The following is a 20,435-nucleotide window of genomic DNA, read 5'->3' as shown; positions in this document are numbered from 1 at the left end:
AACTTTGAAAATAACAAAATTTCTTATGCAGTTATCCCTGTTTTATTTTTGTTTATTAACCTTTCTTTTTTGGTGTATTTGTTTCTAATTAATGACTCCACCTGACAACACAAATTAAGGGAAAAAAATCAATCTTTTTATCTTTTTAATGTTGTTACGTTGGTTTCAAATGCATTATCAATGCAATTCATCGTGAATTTTTATCAAATACGAATCGCATTTCATTATGTTAAAGGCATTGATTAAGAAACAGGATAACATAAACTGAGATCTTACAAATTAAACATTTGACGGAAATTCTTCCGATATTTCATAAAGGACAGGTTAAACAAGAGTCCCATGGGGCATGTATCGCTCACCTGGTTGGATTTGACCAAATGTCAAAATAATGTACATGTTCAATTTGTCAATACATATACAAAAATGTACTCTCTGAAAGACCATATGGATTATTTTTACACCATAATGGTGTTTAAAGAAGTCCCTTAGGGTGGGGAAAACCCTTTGGCCTATTTTTACATAAGAATTGTGTTTATCTCTTAATGCCCAGCGATGATATACTTAGTTATGGGATTGAGGGTCACAGTAACCATTTATGCAAAATCTGTTCCCTTATCACCACGGATGTTTCTGACCAAATTGGGTTCAAATCCTTTTAAAACTCAAATCTCTATTTCCCCTATTTGGCCCCTCCCTTTAGGCCCCTTGGGGGTCAGAGTCAATATTTATGTAAACCCTCTTTCCCCCTTCCCCTAAGGATATTCCAGACCAAATTTGGTTCAAATCCATTCATAACTTTATGAAAAATAGAGATTTAAAGGATAAAAAAACCTATTTCCCTATTTGGCCCAGCCCCTCAGGCCCCTCAATATTTATACAAACTCTTTCCCTCCCTTCCTCTCTGGATGTTCCTGACCAAATTTAGTTAAAATCCATTTGTAACTTAATAATTAATCGCGATTTAAAGGATTAACCCCTATTTTCCCTATCAGACCCCACTCCCTAGTCCCCTGGGGATTCAGAGTAAAAAATCATACCAACTCGGTTCCCCTTCTCAAATGAATATTCCTGACCATATTTGGTTAAAATCCATTAAAAACTTTATGACTAGCAGCAATTAAAAGACTAATCTCTATTTCCCCTACTTGGCCCTGCCTCTTAGGCCCCTAGGGGTACAGAGTAAAAATTCATATAAACTCTGTTCCCCCTCCCATCAAGGATGTTCCTGACCAAATTTGGTGAAAACCTATTCAATATTTTAGGACTAGTAGCGATTTAAAGGAGTAACCCCATTTCCCCTATTTGGCCCCGCCCCTCAGGCCCCTGGGGGTCGAGAATAAAGATTTACACAAACTCTGTTCCTCTTCCCCCAAGGATGTTCCTGACCAAATTTGGTTCAAATTCATTAATAACTTTATGACTAGTAGCGATTTAAAGGATTAACCCTATTTTCCCTATTTGACCCCGCCCCTCAGGCCCCTGGGGGTTCAAAGTAAAAATTTATACAAACTCTGTTTCCTTTCTGCCAAGGATGTTCCTGACCAAATTTGGTTCAAATTCATTCGTAACTTTATGACTAGTAACGATTTAAAGAAGTAACCCTATTTCCCCTATTTGGCCCCGCCTCTCAGGCCCTGGGGGTTCAGAGTAAAAATTTATACAAACTCTGTTCCCCTTCTGCCAAGGATGTTACTGACCAAATTTGGTTCAAATTCATTCATAACTTTATGACTAGTAGCGATTTAAAGGAGTAATCCTATTTCCCCTATTTGGCCCCGCCCCTCAGGCCCCTGGGGGTTCAGAGTAAAAATTTATACAAACTCTGTTCCCTTTCTGCCAAGGATGTTACTGACCAAATTTGGTTCAAATTCATTCATAACTTTATGACTAGTAGCGATTTAAAGGATGACCCTATTTCCCTTATTTGGCCCCGCCCCTCAGGCCCCTGGGGGTTCAAAGTAAAAATGTATACAAACTCTGTTTCCTTTCTGCCAAGGATGTTCCTGACCAAATTTGGTTCAAATTCATTCATAACTTTATGACTAGTAGCGATTTAAAAGAGTAACCCTATTTCCCCTATTTGGCCCGCCCCTCAGGCCCCTCGGGGTTCAGAGTAAAAATGTATACAAACTCTGTTCCCCTTCCCCCAAGGATGTTCCTGACCAAATCTGGTTCAAATTCATTCATAACTTTATGACTAGTAGCGATTTAAAGAAGTAACCCTATTTCCCATATTTGGCCCCGCCCCTCAGGTCCCTGGGGGTTCAGAGTAAAAGTTTATACAAACTCTGTTCCCCTTCTGCCAAGGATGTTCCTGACAAAATTTGGTTCAAATTCATTCATAACTTTATGACTAGTAGCGATTTAAAGGAGTAACCCTATTTCCCCTATTTGGCCCCGCCCCTCAGGCCCCTGGGGGTTCAGAGTAAACATTTATACAAACTCTGTTTCCCTTCTGCCAAGGATATTCCTGACCAAATTTGGTTCAAATTCATTCATAACTTTATGACTAGTAGCGATTTAAAGGATTAACCCTATTTCCCCTATTTGGCCCCGCCCCTCAGGCCCCTGGGGGTTCAGAATAAAAAATGTATACAAACTCTGTTCCCCTTCCCCCAAGGATGTTCCTGACCAAATTTTGTGAAAATCCATTCAATACTTTTAGGCTAGTAGCAATTTAAAGAAAAAGTTGACTGACGACGGACGACGGACGCCGGACGACGGACGCTGCACCATGGCATAAGCTCACCGGCCCTTCGGGCCAGGTGAGCTAAAAATGGTAATTTTATTAATTATAGTCATTATATCCAGAGAATCAAGTAGATATCCTCTCTGTAGTATCAATAAAGCATTACTTACGATCTGTTTCAGAATCCAGGCAAAACCAGGGAGGAATGAAAAAGATCGAAACGTAAAATTTACATGAAAAATTGACATGAATATCATTCATTAGATATGTATTTAGAATCATCTGATTACTCTTTAATGTCACTAAAACATATGTATTCACTCCAAGGATTAATCGGCGTTGGACAATTTCGATCCCATAAATAAACTTGTATATCACTGAGGATGTCTGATATCAAAACTCCTCTCAAATGTCGATTTACATTGGATACGATTTTGTCAAAATTTATGATGTGTTTCTACTGTACTGTTATGTGATAAAGTTACCGCCTGAACAAATATTTCATCAATTTGTTCTTAACTGCATAGCTGAGGAATGAAAAAGATCGAAATATAAAATCTAAATAAAAAATGCACATGGATATTATTCATTAGATAATTATTTACAATCATCTGATTTAACTCCTTAATGTCACTTGTTTGTTTGTTTATGTTTTACGGCCCATCGACAACTGGGGTCACTAAAACATATGCATATTATACCTGAATGATTATTTCGGCATCGGAAAATTTCGATCTCATAAATCAAGATATATATCACTGAGGATGGATGATATCAATACTTTTCTCAAAATGACATGTTGAGTTCAATTGGAAACGATTTTATCAGAAATTATGATGGATATTTCTTCTGTACTGTTATGTGACAAAGTTACAGCTAGAAAACGTATTCTAACTGTATCTTCTTAACTTAATAATTACCATGATTAATTACGTACATTTGTCCGGAACACACTATTTAGGCTATCTAACAAATTGGAAATATTGCAAAGGTGTTAGTACTATTTCAATATGATTTGCAATGTAGAAAAGGAAAATAACACAAGAGAAATCAGAAAATAATGAAATCATATCCATGACATTATGAGTCAATATCCAAACAAAGACATTGTCAAACAGAACAAACTTATATATAGTGAAATTTGTAGATAGCAAAATGTCTTTAAAGGACAATATGATAAAAGAATAAAACATGATCAAATCCATAAGGCAATGTAAATATCTAAACTGGTGAATATTGAAAAAAGTAACAAAGAAGAAAAAAAAGAAAGGATTTATTAAAGATGTGTTCGTTTTCAAATTGCTATACAAGCACACATATGTGTAAAACAAATAAAAAATTACAACGTGAGTTAAGGAAAAAATCATATTTATTTATCTCTTTAATGTTTTCCCATTGGTTTCAAATGCATTATTAATGCAGTTTTTGGTCTTTACTGATAAAATAAGAAATACAGTTCATTATGTTGAAGGCATTGATTAAGAAACAGAATAACATACACTAATATTTGACAAATTTAGCCCTGGAAGGAAATCCTACCGATATTTCATAAACGACTGGTTAAACATTGGTAGTTTTATTAATTGTGGTCAATATATCCAGGGAATCAAGTAAATCAATCAACTCTCTGTAGTATCAATAAATTATTACTTACGTTCTGTTTTCAGATCCAGGCAAATCCAGTGAGGAATGAAAAAGATCGAAACATAAAATTTACACCAACAAGAGATTCCAGAGGGATCTTGGCGCCCACCATTGAATGATCTTCATAATAATGTTCTATGTCAGATTGATCTTCTCCCTACTTTCCCCTTCATTTTACTAATCTGTGCAAATTCAAAAACATTCCTCCAGTACTTTTCAAACAAGGGAATCCTAGCTTTATAAGGAATTTGAGATTTAGCGATAATGGCTGTTTGTTTGCGAGATTGTTTTCATGACAGACTTGTCCCAAAATGCAATACGAAGCACCAAGGGGAACCTACATATGAAATTTGAGAAAGATCCATTCAGTACTTTCTCAGAAATAGCGATAACAAACTTCAATTGTCAAAATCCAAGATGGCTGCCTGTCGGCCATGTTGTTTCCCGATTGGTATCAAATCGGAATATGCATAACTAGGCACAAAGGGGAACATACATATGAAATTTGAGAAAGATCCCTTCAGTAATTTCTCAGAAATAGCGATAACAAACTTCAATTGTCAAAATACAAGATGGCTGCCTGTCGGCCATGTTGTTTTTCGATTGGTCTCAAAACAAAATATGCATAACGAGGCACCAAGGGTAACCTACATATGAAATTTGAGAAAGATCCCTTCAGTACTTTCTGAGAAATAGCAATAACAAGAATTGTTTACGGACGGACGCCACGGTATGCTATAAGCTCACCTTGGTCCTTCGGACCAGGTGAGCTAACAATAAAAAGCTGGTTTGACTTAATTTGTTTTGGGAATAAAATTTTATTTTCTAAAAGAAATACCAAATTACATAACGAAAATGCATTGCATTAATATTGATAACGATACTTACTGATACTTATTTGTTGCTCCGTCTGATTCACATTTTCATTTCCTACGACAGAAATGAAACATTTTGTAGTTGGAACTCTACGATATGTCTCCATTACTTAATTTGTATAAGAAACACATGATGAATACTTGGATGTTATCCAACGGACCACTGACAAATTTTTGAAACTGCTATAAGATAGTGTTCAATATTTCTTAATATCATCAACTGAATACAAACAATGTCAATGATTTGAACATTGCGTTTTCAAGACTTTAGTTTTAAATCATACCATTGATGCACACATATAACAAAGCCCCGATGCATATAGGAGCCGGAAGTTGGTTCCGAGTTCCGTTTAAGTAAAACGGAACTATGAACCAGTTCCGAGATCCGTTTAAGAAAACTTTATTATTATGTATTAGCTTTATTGGTTTTGGTTCCAGTTCCGAGTTCCGTTTAAGAAAAAACGGAACTGCAATGTATAAGCTTTATCAGGTTTGGGCCCAGTTCACTAATATTTCAGTTTATCTTAAACGGAACTCGGAACTGGGACCAAAACTCGTAAAGCGTATACATTGCAGTTTCGTTTTTCTTAAACGGAACTCGGAACTGGTTCCTAGTTCCGTTTTTCTTAGACGGAACTCGGAACTGGTTCCAAGTTCCGCTTATTTTAAACGGAATTTGAAACTGGTTCCGAGTTCCATTTTACTTAAACGGAACACGGAACTCGGAACTCGGAACCAACTTCAGGCTCCCGATGCATATTTCACTCACTTGTGATAGATAACATTATCATTTTTTCGTGTTGTTTCAGTCTCTGTTGGTGTCCTGGTATATCACATAAGTCCTGCATCTTCTGTTTCTGTTCTTCGTTTAAGTCGAAGTTCATCTCTTGGTAACACCAATAAGTAGTAGATTCACCACGATCACAACCTGAAACATTTGATATGACTTTAATACATTTATTAACAAATACAGTTTTAGAATATGGAAGCAATATCTGTATGCACAGTTGTTGAATGGTGGCATATCACCTACACACTATTTTGACAGATAAAAGTTACACATTACATAGTTCTAATACATATACTGTCTTGAAACATCTTACCTTTTTGACATTGAAAGTATATGAATGTCTGTTCATTTGAATTTACATTGTAGCACTTCATTCCAATAGTAATATAGTTTAATACAGTTGACCCCTTTGACCTTGAAAGAAGGTCAAGTTCATGCATTGGATCATATTTTTTGTCCCGTCTCCCCAGCATTCATCAGGCCCAGTATAACGTCTCTGGGCCTTTTGATTATTAATACTAGTAATATTTGATATACAAGACAGCCTTTAACCCGAAACCTTTAGTCATATACGCAGCAAAATTGACAAACCACTTTCAAATGTTGTGGGTCAAGTTGATGCTGCATATTAAGGTCGTCACGGTATTATATTAGGCCCATGTATACCGCATCCAAGCTCAGGGGACAGGTATATTTCTACCACAATACGCCGTGTTATTCCACTCTCAAAACATTGTATAAATATGCCGACTGTTGGATAAATATATGTTATATACCACTAGTGGTATATGAGCTTCCGGTCTTTTAATTGGTCAATAATTCGAACTTTGACCCAAACTGCAATTGTTATTGACGTCATCAATAATCGAATGACGTCACATCATCAGGTCCCGGACGTCACCGGTACATTTTATTTGCATACGCGAAATTATAATTGGGCACGTTTCCCTTTGATTCAAGCCGACAATATTGTGGTAGAAACGGGTGACACGACTCGTGATTGTTGGATATGGACTTTATTTCACACTCGTAAGTTATTTTTTAAAAGTTGCAAAAGATACTAGCTAAGCGAAGTCCATATCCAACAATCACTCTTTGTGTAACCCCTATATACATATATATACATAAATGACTTCGTGATTATAAATTTCCGGATTTTCCGAAAGCGTTTTTACATCGGAAATTTAGTTTTGCCTACAGACAAGATACGATAGCAGAAAAACTAAAGGATGAACATATGGCAACACAAGATTAATTCTGTCTTTGTGATACGGATATTTAATCTAAAATAGGTTAAAAAAACATAGAAACATATGTTTACTTATCCTTCACAGCTGTATTAAAATTGCAAATGTTGTATAGATTATAAATATACATGTATATACTTTAGTACAGGTAATATGTACGGTTAATTGGATACAGTGTATGTTAACATATACCTTAAAACATGTACCTTATTTTTCAAAATTGGGAATTTTTACTGTACAATGCTACCTTAGTAGCCTTTAGTCAGATGCCTGTGAAACATATCAATGTTGATAACCTGGATAACCTCACGTGACCAGGGCAACTGCATTTGACAATATTGGAAGCGTTTGTCCTTCCGATTCATTGTTTAGGGGCCAAAAAAAAAAAAGTAGCACATTTTTTGTTGATGGTCTGCTAAGGACTGCCGCCATGTGGCCCTGTATGACATAATTGTTATGTTGCTATATCTAATTTTATTATATATGCCCGTCGCTGGACTGTTAAGTCTGCCGTGTAGACCGTGATGCGATTAGGTTCTTGGGTTGTAATTAGTAATTACTGTCATGTATATAAACTGTGTGGCCCTGTATGACCTTATTAGATATGTATGTTAAGACTATACCGAATATATACTGTATGACTTTTTGCGATCGATTATGATAGGGTTGATATCTTATCGTTTCGAAAATATGGCACATGAAGTTCCCGTGCAAGTAGAAAACACAGGTTAAGTCTGACAAAATGACTAATACCCAGTATATCCTGTTTGGGGGGGTTACCATTCATCCCCACTTATGTAATCTCTAGAGACATATAATACTGAAAATTGATTTTAAATTACTACTTATGTTCATCTAATTCACAACATATGTACAAAGTGGTTAATTAGAACAGTGATCGTTTGACCTTGACCAATGGTCATCAATAATTATCAATATTTAGACCTTTACGTTAAATTATTATGATGTAATGTTGTGATGTGTGAGAGTTCAATACAAATTATGCCCTTGATTTGGAAAGACAAACGAACAGACGGGCGGCATTCTGACCAGAGTTAGTTCCATTCGCTTCACTTGTAAAGAATAGCGATTGCTTGACAGCCGATACAGGCCGAGACTAGATGGACTGACGGGGACGGACGCACACACGGACTCTCTCAATAAAAGATCCAAATATGGTTCAATTTTTTTATATTTCTCTCTCACTAAGGAACAACAGCATTTTGTCCCAAGTACCTGCTGTGTATATATATTGAACAACACCTTACTTAAAGTTCGGAATAATTTTTAAGTTCTTGGCAAATCATATTTAATAACGCTTGACCATAGCTGTATAACATACCTGTGAAGTTTAATGGAATCAATTTGGTGGCATCGGTATCATCTTTTATATCAACGTCTTTTCTGTCAGTACTGACACCTTCCATAACATCATCGACGCCTTCCGGGTAACTATCAACATCTTCCAACACAGCATCAGCATCCCTCCCAATAACATCTTCATCAGTGTTTATCCTTGCGCCAATCCCATCATCAATCAGAGTATCAACATTGCCTGTCAAGACGAAAAGATCAATTTCTGTTTACCTTCAATTCAAAGCTTGAAATACCAGATAAAACCTTAATGAGACAATTTATCATGAATTAAAACAGCTTTGCATGAACTTCAGCAGAAAACAAAGCGTACTGAAAGCATTCATCGTGGAGCGGGTTCACGGTCGACTGAATTTTAACCGGTGAACATTTTTACAGTGTACTGAGTTAGCTTGGTGTGAAATTTTGAATTCAGACCATGTGTCTAAAAAGCTATATATATATAAAAGAACTTGCGTTACTTTTTTCCGCTACTACATTTTTGAGTTTCATAATATTGTTAAATCCCTATTAACCTATGCTTATCGATGAGATGAAATCAACCTGCAGGATTTGTAGAGGATTCATGAATCTTTAAAACTGTGAAAATGCCTTTCAGTTCTGGTCTAACGAGAATATTGCAGGTCGTTATCCTACATTAAAGTTTAGTCGGTCCAAAGGGTAATGAAATTGACAGTTTTGATGAAATACCTTAATCTGAAGAGGATATGTTTCTTGAATAGATGAGAAGTCGAAAATGAAAAGGTTAACAGACGTATGACAGACAACGACAGTATAAAGATGTTTTCAGTTGACCTTAAAAATGTAAACTCTTCTCCGAATTGGGTTGGGTTACCATTCATGTTAATATGAACTATGTAGACGGAAAGGTTTCTGATAAACCTTATACGTACATTTCATTTGGACAGTGTGACCTATTATATCATGGTAATAATTCCTATTGATGGGTTTAAAGTCAGAAGTGTTTAAGACAAGATGGAAAGAGGCTGACGGGTTATAACAGTTCCATGGGTTGTGATGTGTACACATATAGTTGTCTGGTAATGCACATTTTACCCCCGAGACTAAAACAAACCACTTCGTAACTCGATATCATCCTTGCAGCTACTGGCAAAATATCTTGCTATTTTGTTTATTGTGAAGTGATTATGTATTTTAACATATTTGACCCTTTCACCTTGAGAGGAAAGCATCGAAAGAGTTCAATACAAATAACACCCTTGATTTTCAGAAGTGTCAGAAGTGTTTAAGACAAGATGGAAAGAGGCTGACGGGTTATAACAGTTCCATGGGTTGTGATGTGTACACATATAGTTGTCTGGTAATGCACATTTTACCCCCGAGACTAAAACAAACCACTTCGTAACTCGATATCATCCTTGCAGCTACTGGCAAAATATCTTGCTATTTTGTTTATTGTGAAGTGATTATGTATTTTAACATATTTGACCCTTTCACCTTGAGAGGAAAGCATCGAAAGAGTTCAATACAAATAACACCCTTGATTTGGAAAGACAAACGAACAGACGGAAGGCATTCTGATCAGATTAGTTCCATTCGCTTCACTAGTAAAGAATAGCGATAGCTTGACAGCCGATACAGGCCGAGACTGGCCGGACTGACGAGGACGGACGCATACACGGAACTTTCTCCATAAAAGATCCAAATATGGTTCAAGCTTTTATATTTCTCCCTCACTAAAGAACAATAGCAGTTTGTACCTGCTGTACATATATATATATATATTGAACCATACCTTACTTAAAGTTCGGAATGATTTTTAAGTTCTTCATGAATCATATTTAATAACGCTTGACCATAGCTGTATAACATACCTCTGATGTTTAATGAAATTAATTTGGTGGCATCGGTAACATCTTTTATATCAACTTCTTTCCTGTCAGCACTGACACCTTCCATCACATCATCGACGCCTTCCGGGTAACTACCAACATCTTCCATCACAGCATCAGCATCCTTCCCAATAACATCTTCATCAGTGTTTATCCTTGCGCCAATCCCATTATCACTCAGAGCATCAACATTTCCTATCAAGACGAAAATATCAATTTCTTTTTATATTAAATTCAAAACTTAAATAACAGATAAAACCTGAATGCGACAATGTATCATAAATTTAAACATCTTTGCATGAACTTCAGCATAAAACATGGCACCGTGGTGAAGGTTAACGGACTCGGAGAACGCAGTACTTGTGTCCCATTGCATTAGGAGGCCCGGCGAGGGAGCGCGAAGCGTGAATATGGTAAGAGATAACGACTAAATGGGATATTGCCGTCTCATGTACATCACATTGATGGGCTACATGACGTTGCAAATGCCCCTGCATTATCAGAGCAATTACCCTACCCCTACGCCTGATTTACCAGTACATATGGTGCATGTAAGCAAAGGGTTGAAATACCCCGGATGCACGCTTTCTTGAAAAATCTGCCGAAAGCATTCAGCGACGAGCAGCGTTACGGTCGACTGAATTTTAACCGGTGAACATTTTCAGTGTACGGAATTAGCTCGGTATGAAATTTTGAATTCAGACCATGTGTCTAAAAGTTAAATATATACATATATAAGAACTTGCGTTCCTTTTTTCCTTGCGTTCCTTTTTTCCGCTACAATATTTTTGAGTTTAATTTTTTTGTTTAATCCCCACGAACCTATGCTAATCGATGATATGAAATCAACCTGCAGGATTTGTAGAGGAATCATGAATCTTTAAAACTGTGAACATGATTTTCAGTTCTGCTCTAGCGCAGGTTGTTTTCTCCTACAATAAACTTTAGTCGGTCCAAAGGGTAAGGAAATTCAGTTTTGATGAAATACCTTAATCTGAAGAGTATATATGTTTCTGAAATAGGTGAATACGAATTCAAAGAAGATGATTGTTGACATTTCACCAAATTTGAACCGCTATCGATCCTGCTCTTCAAAGACTCTGGTGGCGACTACCATATAATCAAGAGGTTTGTCGTGGAAGTTTCCTTCAATTTTGATGAATATTGCTGAAAATGTCTTTTAGAAGTCGAAAATGAAAACGGTTAACAAACGTATGACAACGACAGTATAAAGAAGATCTCAGTTGACCTTTAAAATGTAAACTCTTCTTTGCATTTGTAATAAACGTTGTTTTATCGTTAACATTACTGACTTTCGTTTTAAAACAAAATCATGCTTACCAGATTGTATGGACAGGACCGTAATGTTACCGGAACCAGTTCCATTACTATTGGTAGCCGTACACATGTACTGTCCTTGATCGTCGATGTTTGTCTCGCGGATGATTAATGTGGGAGAAAGAACAGAGCCTCCGAAATATATTTTGTTGTCTATTTCTATTGGAATGTGGTTATCATCTTCTATCTTAAACCACTCAATTGATGTAGCCTTTGGAGATGCGATGACGTAGGTTTGAATGATGACCGTTTTTCCGACAAGAACAACAAACTTGGCATGACTGATGTTCACGAACGGTATGCCTGATAAAAAAAAGAAATATAAGGTACATCTATCGAAGAGAATGTGTTCAATACATTCCGTCTCATTATAAGAGATACTACCATCACAATGTCATTACAATGGCAAACAGGCTTGTATGATACAACGAAGCATACTCGACAAGTAGAGCGAAGACATCTAAAATTAATGAATTCTGACAGTGATATAATTTTGGACACCAATGGTTGAAACGCAAAATCGTACAAAATAGGGTAGTTGTGAATATATGTAAATAAAGTTTCTGGATAATTAATGAAGCCGGGAGAGCGAGGACGTCGAGAATCTATTGAATGTATAAAGGACCCCTATCTAACCCGAGGTGGTTAAAAACATAAACATAAATAGGGATAATATTTATGAGTAGGTGTATTAAGTTCCAGAGCATTTGGATCATTTATGAAGCTTGTAGTGTGAGGATGTACAACAGTCTATAGTAATCGTTAGTATGCCCCCTTCTCCCAGGTGGTTGAAACGCATACTCTAACATACTATAATATACAACTGGATCATTAATGAACTCAGTAGATGGAGGACGCATCCTGGATTCGTATTCTAATATCCTCTCTCCGACTCGTTTTTTCCATTGGTTTCATTTGTACTTAATATAGGAGCCTACCCCGGGGAAACGCCATGTTTTAAGAATGTGAAGTGGAGTCTTTAACCGAATGTTATTGTCTGAAAGCTATATGTTGAAATGTAAAAACCTGGTCTTGGGTCCAGAATAAAGGCTACTGATCCGTCACCAATATATATATACATTTTAATTTTCATCTTATTAAAATACTCACATTTTTTGGCAACTTGGAAACATTTGCTTTTATTATGCATTTATCGCTATGGATGCAGGGTAATATGAAGGTTTGTTTAGCCGAAGGTATCATATTTCACGACGGTTAGTATCCAAACAAGGTTATAAGGAGAAGCCGGAAATTATGTAACATTTTTTTTTTTTTTTTTTTCATAAAAAAGATTTTTGCAGTTGATGCCAAAAATAAGGGGAAAATGTACGTTTGATTTTTGCACGACGGTGTTGGTGATTCGATGACACAGCAGCGAGACATTTCCACTCTGTGATATCTAGAGTTCAGTAGATATTTACTTACCATCTTCGGGAGCATTATGTGGCGTTATCTCGAAACTTTCTTCGTCTACATCTAACACCGTGCGTGATTCGTCAGATAATTGTATAGTCCCGCCATCCAGGAGATAGTGCTTGAACTCTTCAGCCAGATCTAGCGAAGATGGTTCTGACTGATTTCCAGCAGCCGTGATGTCAATACATACTAGTACGCACCCTGAGAAGTAAATATATGCGTTCAGTTATAAAACAGAACTCATTATATCTCACACATAATAGCACTCGTTCAACACAATACTTCAAAATTCAGATTTGAACCATGTAGACTGGTCTAAAAGTCACATCAAAACTCTGTATATACAGTCTTAAGTTTATGCAGGCATACACATTCTATCAAAGATAACTTAAAAGTCAAATCAGGTGAAGAACCTGATGGTATGAGATCACGGTGTGAAAACACTTTTATGTGAATATAGCAAGGGGATACACCTGGTATTGACATGTCCGGCGGATACCCATGCGGCAAGCGTTAATGCGCTTAATACACATGCAGTAAAGTTGAGCTATACAGCAAATACGCACGCGGCAGATTTAGGGCATGCGGCGAATACGCATGCCCTAATTCATTTATAGATGGTCAGTTTGCTAGTAGAATAACGAAACGCAGAAGAAAGCTACCGAGCTTGGCAGCAGTGAGAGAACGAAGTACAGAGCCAAAGCAAGGCTTACTTATTTAGCAGAGACAGTTGCCTAAAGCTATCAAACCTGCTACTTACGTCGGAACCGGCTCATGGATAGATTAAGAACTTTGACACTTGCACCAATGTTAATCGCGTGTGCATTAAATGGTCGAGGCCTCGTACGTTAAACAAAACTGTGCTGCTTGCTTTGGACTTGGAGTCATATAACAATTCGGAGAAAAAGTACCACACCAGAGCTGCCGTCGTTGATGAGGAAAGAAAATATCCGAGTGGATCTCAGTACGTCACTATAAAAGCTCCAGGAGGACAAAAAACTTTGATGGCGGTGATGAAGGCTAAACACAGACGCAGAAACAACGTGCGCATGACACGCCAAGACAAAAATGGGCCGAGTCGTAACACAAACATTCAATGTATTTTTTATATAAAAAAAATAGTCACATTGATTGCCCAAAACTGCCTGAAAGATACACAATATGGAACAGGAGAAGAAGGACGGCAAAATCAATGAAGTACAGAGGGAACCTACGCATAAGGCGGATACGTCTCACAGCGCGGCACGAGACGCTCGTTGATGCATAAAACTGTAAAGGGCCGGGAAGTGAAACTTTTAGTAGACATGGGGTTACGGTAACAATAGTTCTTGACATGATTAGAACAAGGACAGCCTAGCCTGGAAATCACGGATAGGCTGACAAAGACAGCGAATGGCAGTAAATTGAATTTTGTCGGTATCGGGAAATTATAATTCTCTCTAGGATGCCGACCGTAGAAATGGCGACTGTTACTGCTGACCTAGATATTGCTAGTATTCTGGGAGAGGTCTTCATATTACTCAGACGTTATTGAGTATGCGTGACATCAACACCCCTTTGTTATTTGGAGCTTCCTACGGCTGTTACCGGGTCCCCGTTTTTGTGAACATCTGTCTTCCCCCAGACACTGGTGCAAAGGACCAATTCATATGACAGGTAATAGTACAAATATGTGGAGGATATGCTATAAAAAGATAATTAAGACATCTACGGGACCGGGTCATATGGCATTGTGCTAGTTCAAAAGACAACACGGTTTTGAGTAGATAATCACAAGCGTAATGCCGTTATCTCCAGGGCCACTTATCCACTGCCGAGAAGCCTATAGTCACATGATCATCCATCGGGAAACGTGGTTTTTAACACTCGACTTGTTCACATGGTACTGGCAAGCAGAACTCGATAAGCATGGTAGGCCGCATGTATTTTAAAACAAGGATGCATAGTATTGCAACAGCAATACAAAGTCCCCTGCCTGAACCAGGAGTGCAACTAATTATTTCCCATTTTTTAAACTACGTGTTATACTGATCACGTATACCAAGTTTCGTTAAAATCGGAGTAGTACTTTAGGATTGTCCGGACACGCCTCTACCAATGAGAAGTCGGCGGCCATTTTGGAAATAAGTTTTTCGAAAAAAAAAAAAATGAAGGATGCACAACTACATGTTATACTGATCATGAATACCAAGTTTCGTTAAAATCGGAGTAGTACTTTAGGAGGAGTTGTCCGGACAAGTCTCAACCAATGAGAAGTCGGCGGCCATTTGAAAATTGATTTTTCGAAAACAAAATATGGGATGCACAACTACATGTTATACTGATCATGTATACCAAGTTTCGTTAAAATCAGAGTAGTACTTTAGAAGAATTGTCCGGATAAGTCTCAACCAATGAGGAGTCGGCGGCCATTTTGAAAAATGAATTTTTGAAAAAAATGTGGGATGCACAACTACATGTTATACTGATCAAACGGCAGGGGACTAATAAGATTACTCATATGATGATTACTGCTAGGAAAACACCTCCTGCTGAATATATATATTAACACACCTGGTCCCGAAATAAACCGGGTACAACACCTAGTCACTAACGAAGTTCTAATTTGAAGGATGTACACTGTAGCTGAACCCGGATATGCTATTGATTTGCATGATGGATGTAATCAATGAACCTGTTCTTAGTCTCCTTGCACGAGTATATATATATATATATATTTGTCGATCTTCAACCACAACTAGATTATTGAGAGGACAGAAAGAGCCTAACAATTACATAAACAAGAGTAACATTAATTGATGCCAAAATACATCTTATATGGTCGAAATAGTACATCTTACACAATATTGTGATATCAAAAAGCTATGTTGAACTTAATTTATTGAGTGGCTTTGAGATGTCTTGTGAACTAAAATATCATTTCACATGTGGTCAAGCGTGACATTTGACCTTTTAAACTTAGCAATGACCACTTAAACGTAACTACGGTGACATTTGCCGTAAACATTAGACTACTACGTAGTTGTTACATGACTATTTTCGCCATTAGATAAACTCGGTCTCATATTGTAAAGACAACATTTTGTTGTCCCTTTTATGATAGTTTGATATATCCATATAAAGGTACTCACCTTTCTTTATTTTGACGTCCCTCACTCGTTGCTTTTTCCCAGTACATCTTGCAAAAAAATTTAAAATGTCACCTTTGGACGCTTTTCTTGTTATGTCAATATCATTTCTAGCTTTAAATGAAATCCCGGTACCTAGATCGGCATTTGCAGGGGTGGCTGTAAAAAGGATGGAGCTTGAAGTTATAACGAAATATTTTAATATTTGTTCAAAATGGAAGGTGTTAAGTTGATTATGCAAAACAGATCCCAAGCTCCATGGACCTATGGATTTTTATTTAGCTCTGACATACATGAACTGTATTGCAACTTAAATGTAAAAGTGTGTTTAGATATCAATTAATATGAATCTTTGACCTTTATTTTAGCTAGAGAAATAAAAGACTGGGGTTCGAAGTTAATGTTTGTGAATAATCACAACTCTATGAATACCTTGTTTTTGCTTGGACTGTTCACCATCAAACACAGGCGACTTGCTGTAATATAAATACAGAAACAGTTTAATATCTCAGAGAAAAGAATTACTCTGTAGTTCAATTCAATGTATAGATAGTGTTCATGTTGATCAAAGTATGAATACTTTAAAGGGGGGGGGGGGGGGGGGGGGGCTGCCCTATAAATAGCTCGAGATCTCCCGAGATTTTCATAATGGACTTGGCCATTTCAAAATAAAGCAGTCGCCTGCTTCAGCTTAAAAATCACTGGATAACAGTAGACTTATCAATTAGTTTGTAATGAAATAAATTTGTCACATACATTATGTTTTGATTTATGTCCGTTTATACTCCGGACAGTAAAGACATATTGAACAAATCTTAAATATCTTTACCTATACGTAGGATCAATTGTCATCGTTGCACCCCTGCTCTTTCGTGGTTCGACATCAGCTGAAAGACAGAAATAAGAACTGAGATAGCGGGTTTACATGATCTTATCTACTTGTTCGATTTTTTTTGCAAATGCTTTGTTTTCATTCTGCAGCTTTACCCTTTACCTCCCAAAAATCACCTCTTAAAGCATTAAACTGATTTCAGATTCTGGTTATAAGAGATATGAACGTCCACTGTATTACAGGAAATTAGCATTTAGCCGTGCATATAACCCAAATCAGAATGCAGATAAATACCGACATTAACCTTTCCATCCTTTATCGAATAAGAAAAAAAACGACAGGAAATCAAATACACTTAACAAATAAAGAAATATCAAGTTACCTTGCCGCACATCGAATGTCGGTGGGTTATACAGATATTTTTTTTTATTTTTGTGTGTGTGTGTTTTTTTTTTTTTTTTTTTTACTAATACCTGGATTGGTTGTCAACATTTACATTGAAATTAGTCTTGCGTGAAATTCAAAGTTTGTTAAATAGAAGAAAACTTGTTTTTTACTTTACTCGAGGTTTATAGGAATACCTTGTTTTTCCTGGATCGGTTCACGGTCTTGCGCAGAGGACTGGCTGCAATTGCAATGAAAATCAACATAATATTATCACACCCTGTATATTAATGCTTTATTTCATATAAAGAAATGCATCTTATTTTGCAATATATATATCCAAATGCTAATTAGAGAATACAGAATCAACAAAACAAGATGTCCATTGGGCCTATATTGCTAACCTGGATATTTCAGTAATCATGGCAAAATACCATTTTCCAACATTTTCAAATACCTACTAATCATGTAGTTCAAACCAATCAAATCTTGTTATTCTCAAAGAAGAGAAGAAAATGGATTTTAAAGGTATTTTCGCTATTAACCTTATTGTGTCACTCACTCCAGATGCAGTAGAGCACTCAGTAATACAATATTGAATCTCCTTTTGCTACATGTAACAATACCCAAATCCTTACATCAAAATAACTCCAGGCATTCAGGACAAGTAGCAATTTAAACAATTTACTTTACTTTCTGCTGGTAGGCTCCGTTCATACGGCCCAAGACGAGTCCTTCGGGCCAGTTGAGCTAATCTATGTTTTGCTTTATGTCCGTTTATACTCCGGACAGTAAAGACATATTGAACAAATCTTAAATATCTTTACCTATACGTAGGATCAATTGTCATCGTTGCACCACTGCTCTTTCGTGGTTCGACATCAGCTGAAATAAAGAAATAAGAACTGAGATAGTGGGTTTACATCATCTTATTTACTTGTTCGATTTTTTTGCAAGTGCTTTGTTTTCATTCTGCAGATTTACCGTTTACCTCCCGAAAATCACCTCTTTAAGCATTAAACTGCTTTCAGATTCTGGTTATATGAGATATGAACGTCCACTGTATTACATGAAATTAGCATTTAGCCGTGCATATAACCACATCAGAATGCAGATAAATACCGATATTAACATTTCCATCCTTTATCTAATCAGAAAAAAAACAACGACAGGAAATCAAATACACTTAACAAATAAAGAAATATCAAGTTACCTTGCCGCACATCGAATGTCGGTGGGTTATACAGATATTTTTTTTCATTTTTGTGTGTGTTTTTCTTCTTTTTTTTTTTTTACTAATATCTGGATTGGTTGTCAATTTTTTACTAATATCTGGATTGGTTGTCAACATTTACATTGAAATTAGTCATGCGTGAAATTCAAAGTTTGTTAAATAGAAGAAAACTTGTTTTTTACTTTACTCGAGGTTTATACGAATACCTTGTTTTTCCTGGATCAGTTCACGGTCTGGCGCAGAGGACTGGCTGCAATTGCAATGAAAATCAACATAATATTATCACACCCTGTATATTAATGCTTTATTTCATATAAAGAAATGCGTCTTATTTTGCAATATATATATCCAAATGCTAATTAGAGAATACAGAATCAAAAAAACAAGATGTCCATTGGGCCTATATTGCTAACCTGGATATTTCAGTAATCATGGCAAAATACTATTTTCAAACATTTTGAAATACCTACCAATCATGTAGTTCAAACCAATCAAATCTTGTTATTCTCAAAGAAGAGAAGAAAATGGATTTTAAAGGTATTTGCGCTATTAACCTTATTGTGTCACTCACTCCAGATGCAGTAGAGCACTCAGTAATACAATATTGAATCTCCTTTTGTTACATGTAACAATACTCAAATCCTTACATCAAAATAACTCCAGGCATTCAGGACAAGTAGCAATTTAAACAATTTACTTTACTTTCTGCTGGCAGGCTCCGTTCATACGGCCCAAGACGAGTCCTTCGGGCCAGTTGAGCTAATCTTATGTTTTGATTTATGTCCGTTTATACTCCGGACAGTAAAGACATATTGAAAAAATCTTAAATATCTTTACCTATACGTAGGATCAATTGTCATCGTTGCACCCCTGCTCTTTCGTGGTTCGACATCAGCTGAAATAAAGAAATAAGAACTGAGATAGCGGGTTTACATCATCTTATTTACTTGTTCGATTTTTTTGCAAGTGCTTTGTTTTCATTCTGCAGATTTACCGTTTACCTCCCGAAAATCACCTCTTTAAGCATTAAACTGCTTTCAGATTCTGGTTATAGGAGATATGAACGTCCACTGTATTACAGGAAATTAGCATTTAGCCGTGCATATAACCCACATCAGAATGCAGATAAATACCGATATTAACATTTCCATCCTTTATCTAATAAGAAAAAAAACAACGACAGGAAATCAAATACACTTAACAAATAAAGAAATATCAAGTTACCTTGCCGCACATCGAATGTCGGTGGGTTATACAGATATTTTTTTTCATTTTTGTGTGTGTTTTTCTTCTCTTTTTTTTTACTAATATCTGGATTGGTTGTCAATTTTTTACTAATATCTGGATTGGTTGTCAACATTTACATTGAAATTAGTCATGCGTGAAATTCAAAGTTTGTTAAATAGAAGAAAACTTGTTTTTTACTTTACTCGAGGTTTATACGAATACCTTGTTTTTCCTGGATCAGTTCACGGTCTGGCGCGGAGGACTGGCTGCAATTGCAATGAAAATCAACATAATATTATCACACCCTGTATATTAATGCTTTATTTCATATAAGAAATGCGTCTTATTTTGCAATATATATATCCAAATGCTAATTAGAGAATACAGAATCAAAAAAACAAGAT

General features: G+C 36.4%; 1 protein-coding gene across 1 annotated transcript in view; it reads right to left on the bottom strand.

Moving 5' to 3' along the window:
- Positions 1–20,435, bottom strand: part of LOC117332886 — a 39,037-nt gene that overhangs the window by 2,548 nt on the left and 16,054 nt on the right. The window contains exons 10-22 of the mRNA XM_033891950.1: positions 20,254–20,297; positions 19,642–19,699; positions 19,011–19,054; positions 18,398–18,455; positions 17,768–17,811; positions 17,184–17,241; positions 16,787–16,830; positions 16,358–16,513; positions 13,236–13,427; positions 11,814–12,113; positions 10,455–10,667; positions 8,588–8,800; positions 5,978–6,136 (exon numbers count right to left, since the gene is read on the bottom strand). Coding sequence (XP_033747841.1) covers positions 5,978–6,136; positions 8,588–8,800; positions 10,455–10,667; positions 11,814–12,113; positions 13,236–13,427; positions 16,358–16,513; positions 16,787–16,830; positions 17,184–17,241; positions 17,768–17,811; positions 18,398–18,455; positions 19,011–19,054; positions 19,642–19,699; positions 20,254–20,297 — 1,583 coding nt within the window. The remainder of the gene's footprint in view (positions 1–5,977; positions 6,137–8,587; positions 8,801–10,454; positions 10,668–11,813; positions 12,114–13,235; positions 13,428–16,357; positions 16,514–16,786; positions 16,831–17,183; positions 17,242–17,767; positions 17,812–18,397; positions 18,456–19,010; positions 19,055–19,641; positions 19,700–20,253; positions 20,298–20,435) is intronic.

This window comes from Pecten maximus, chromosome 8 (genome assembly GCF_902652985.1).
Source record: "Pecten maximus chromosome 8, xPecMax1.1, whole genome shotgun sequence".
Lineage (NCBI taxonomy): Eukaryota > Metazoa > Mollusca > Bivalvia > Pectinida > Pectinidae > Pecten > Pecten maximus.
The sequence above is the reverse complement of the archived record's forward strand: the minus strand, read 5'-3'. Positions and strand labels throughout refer to the sequence as shown.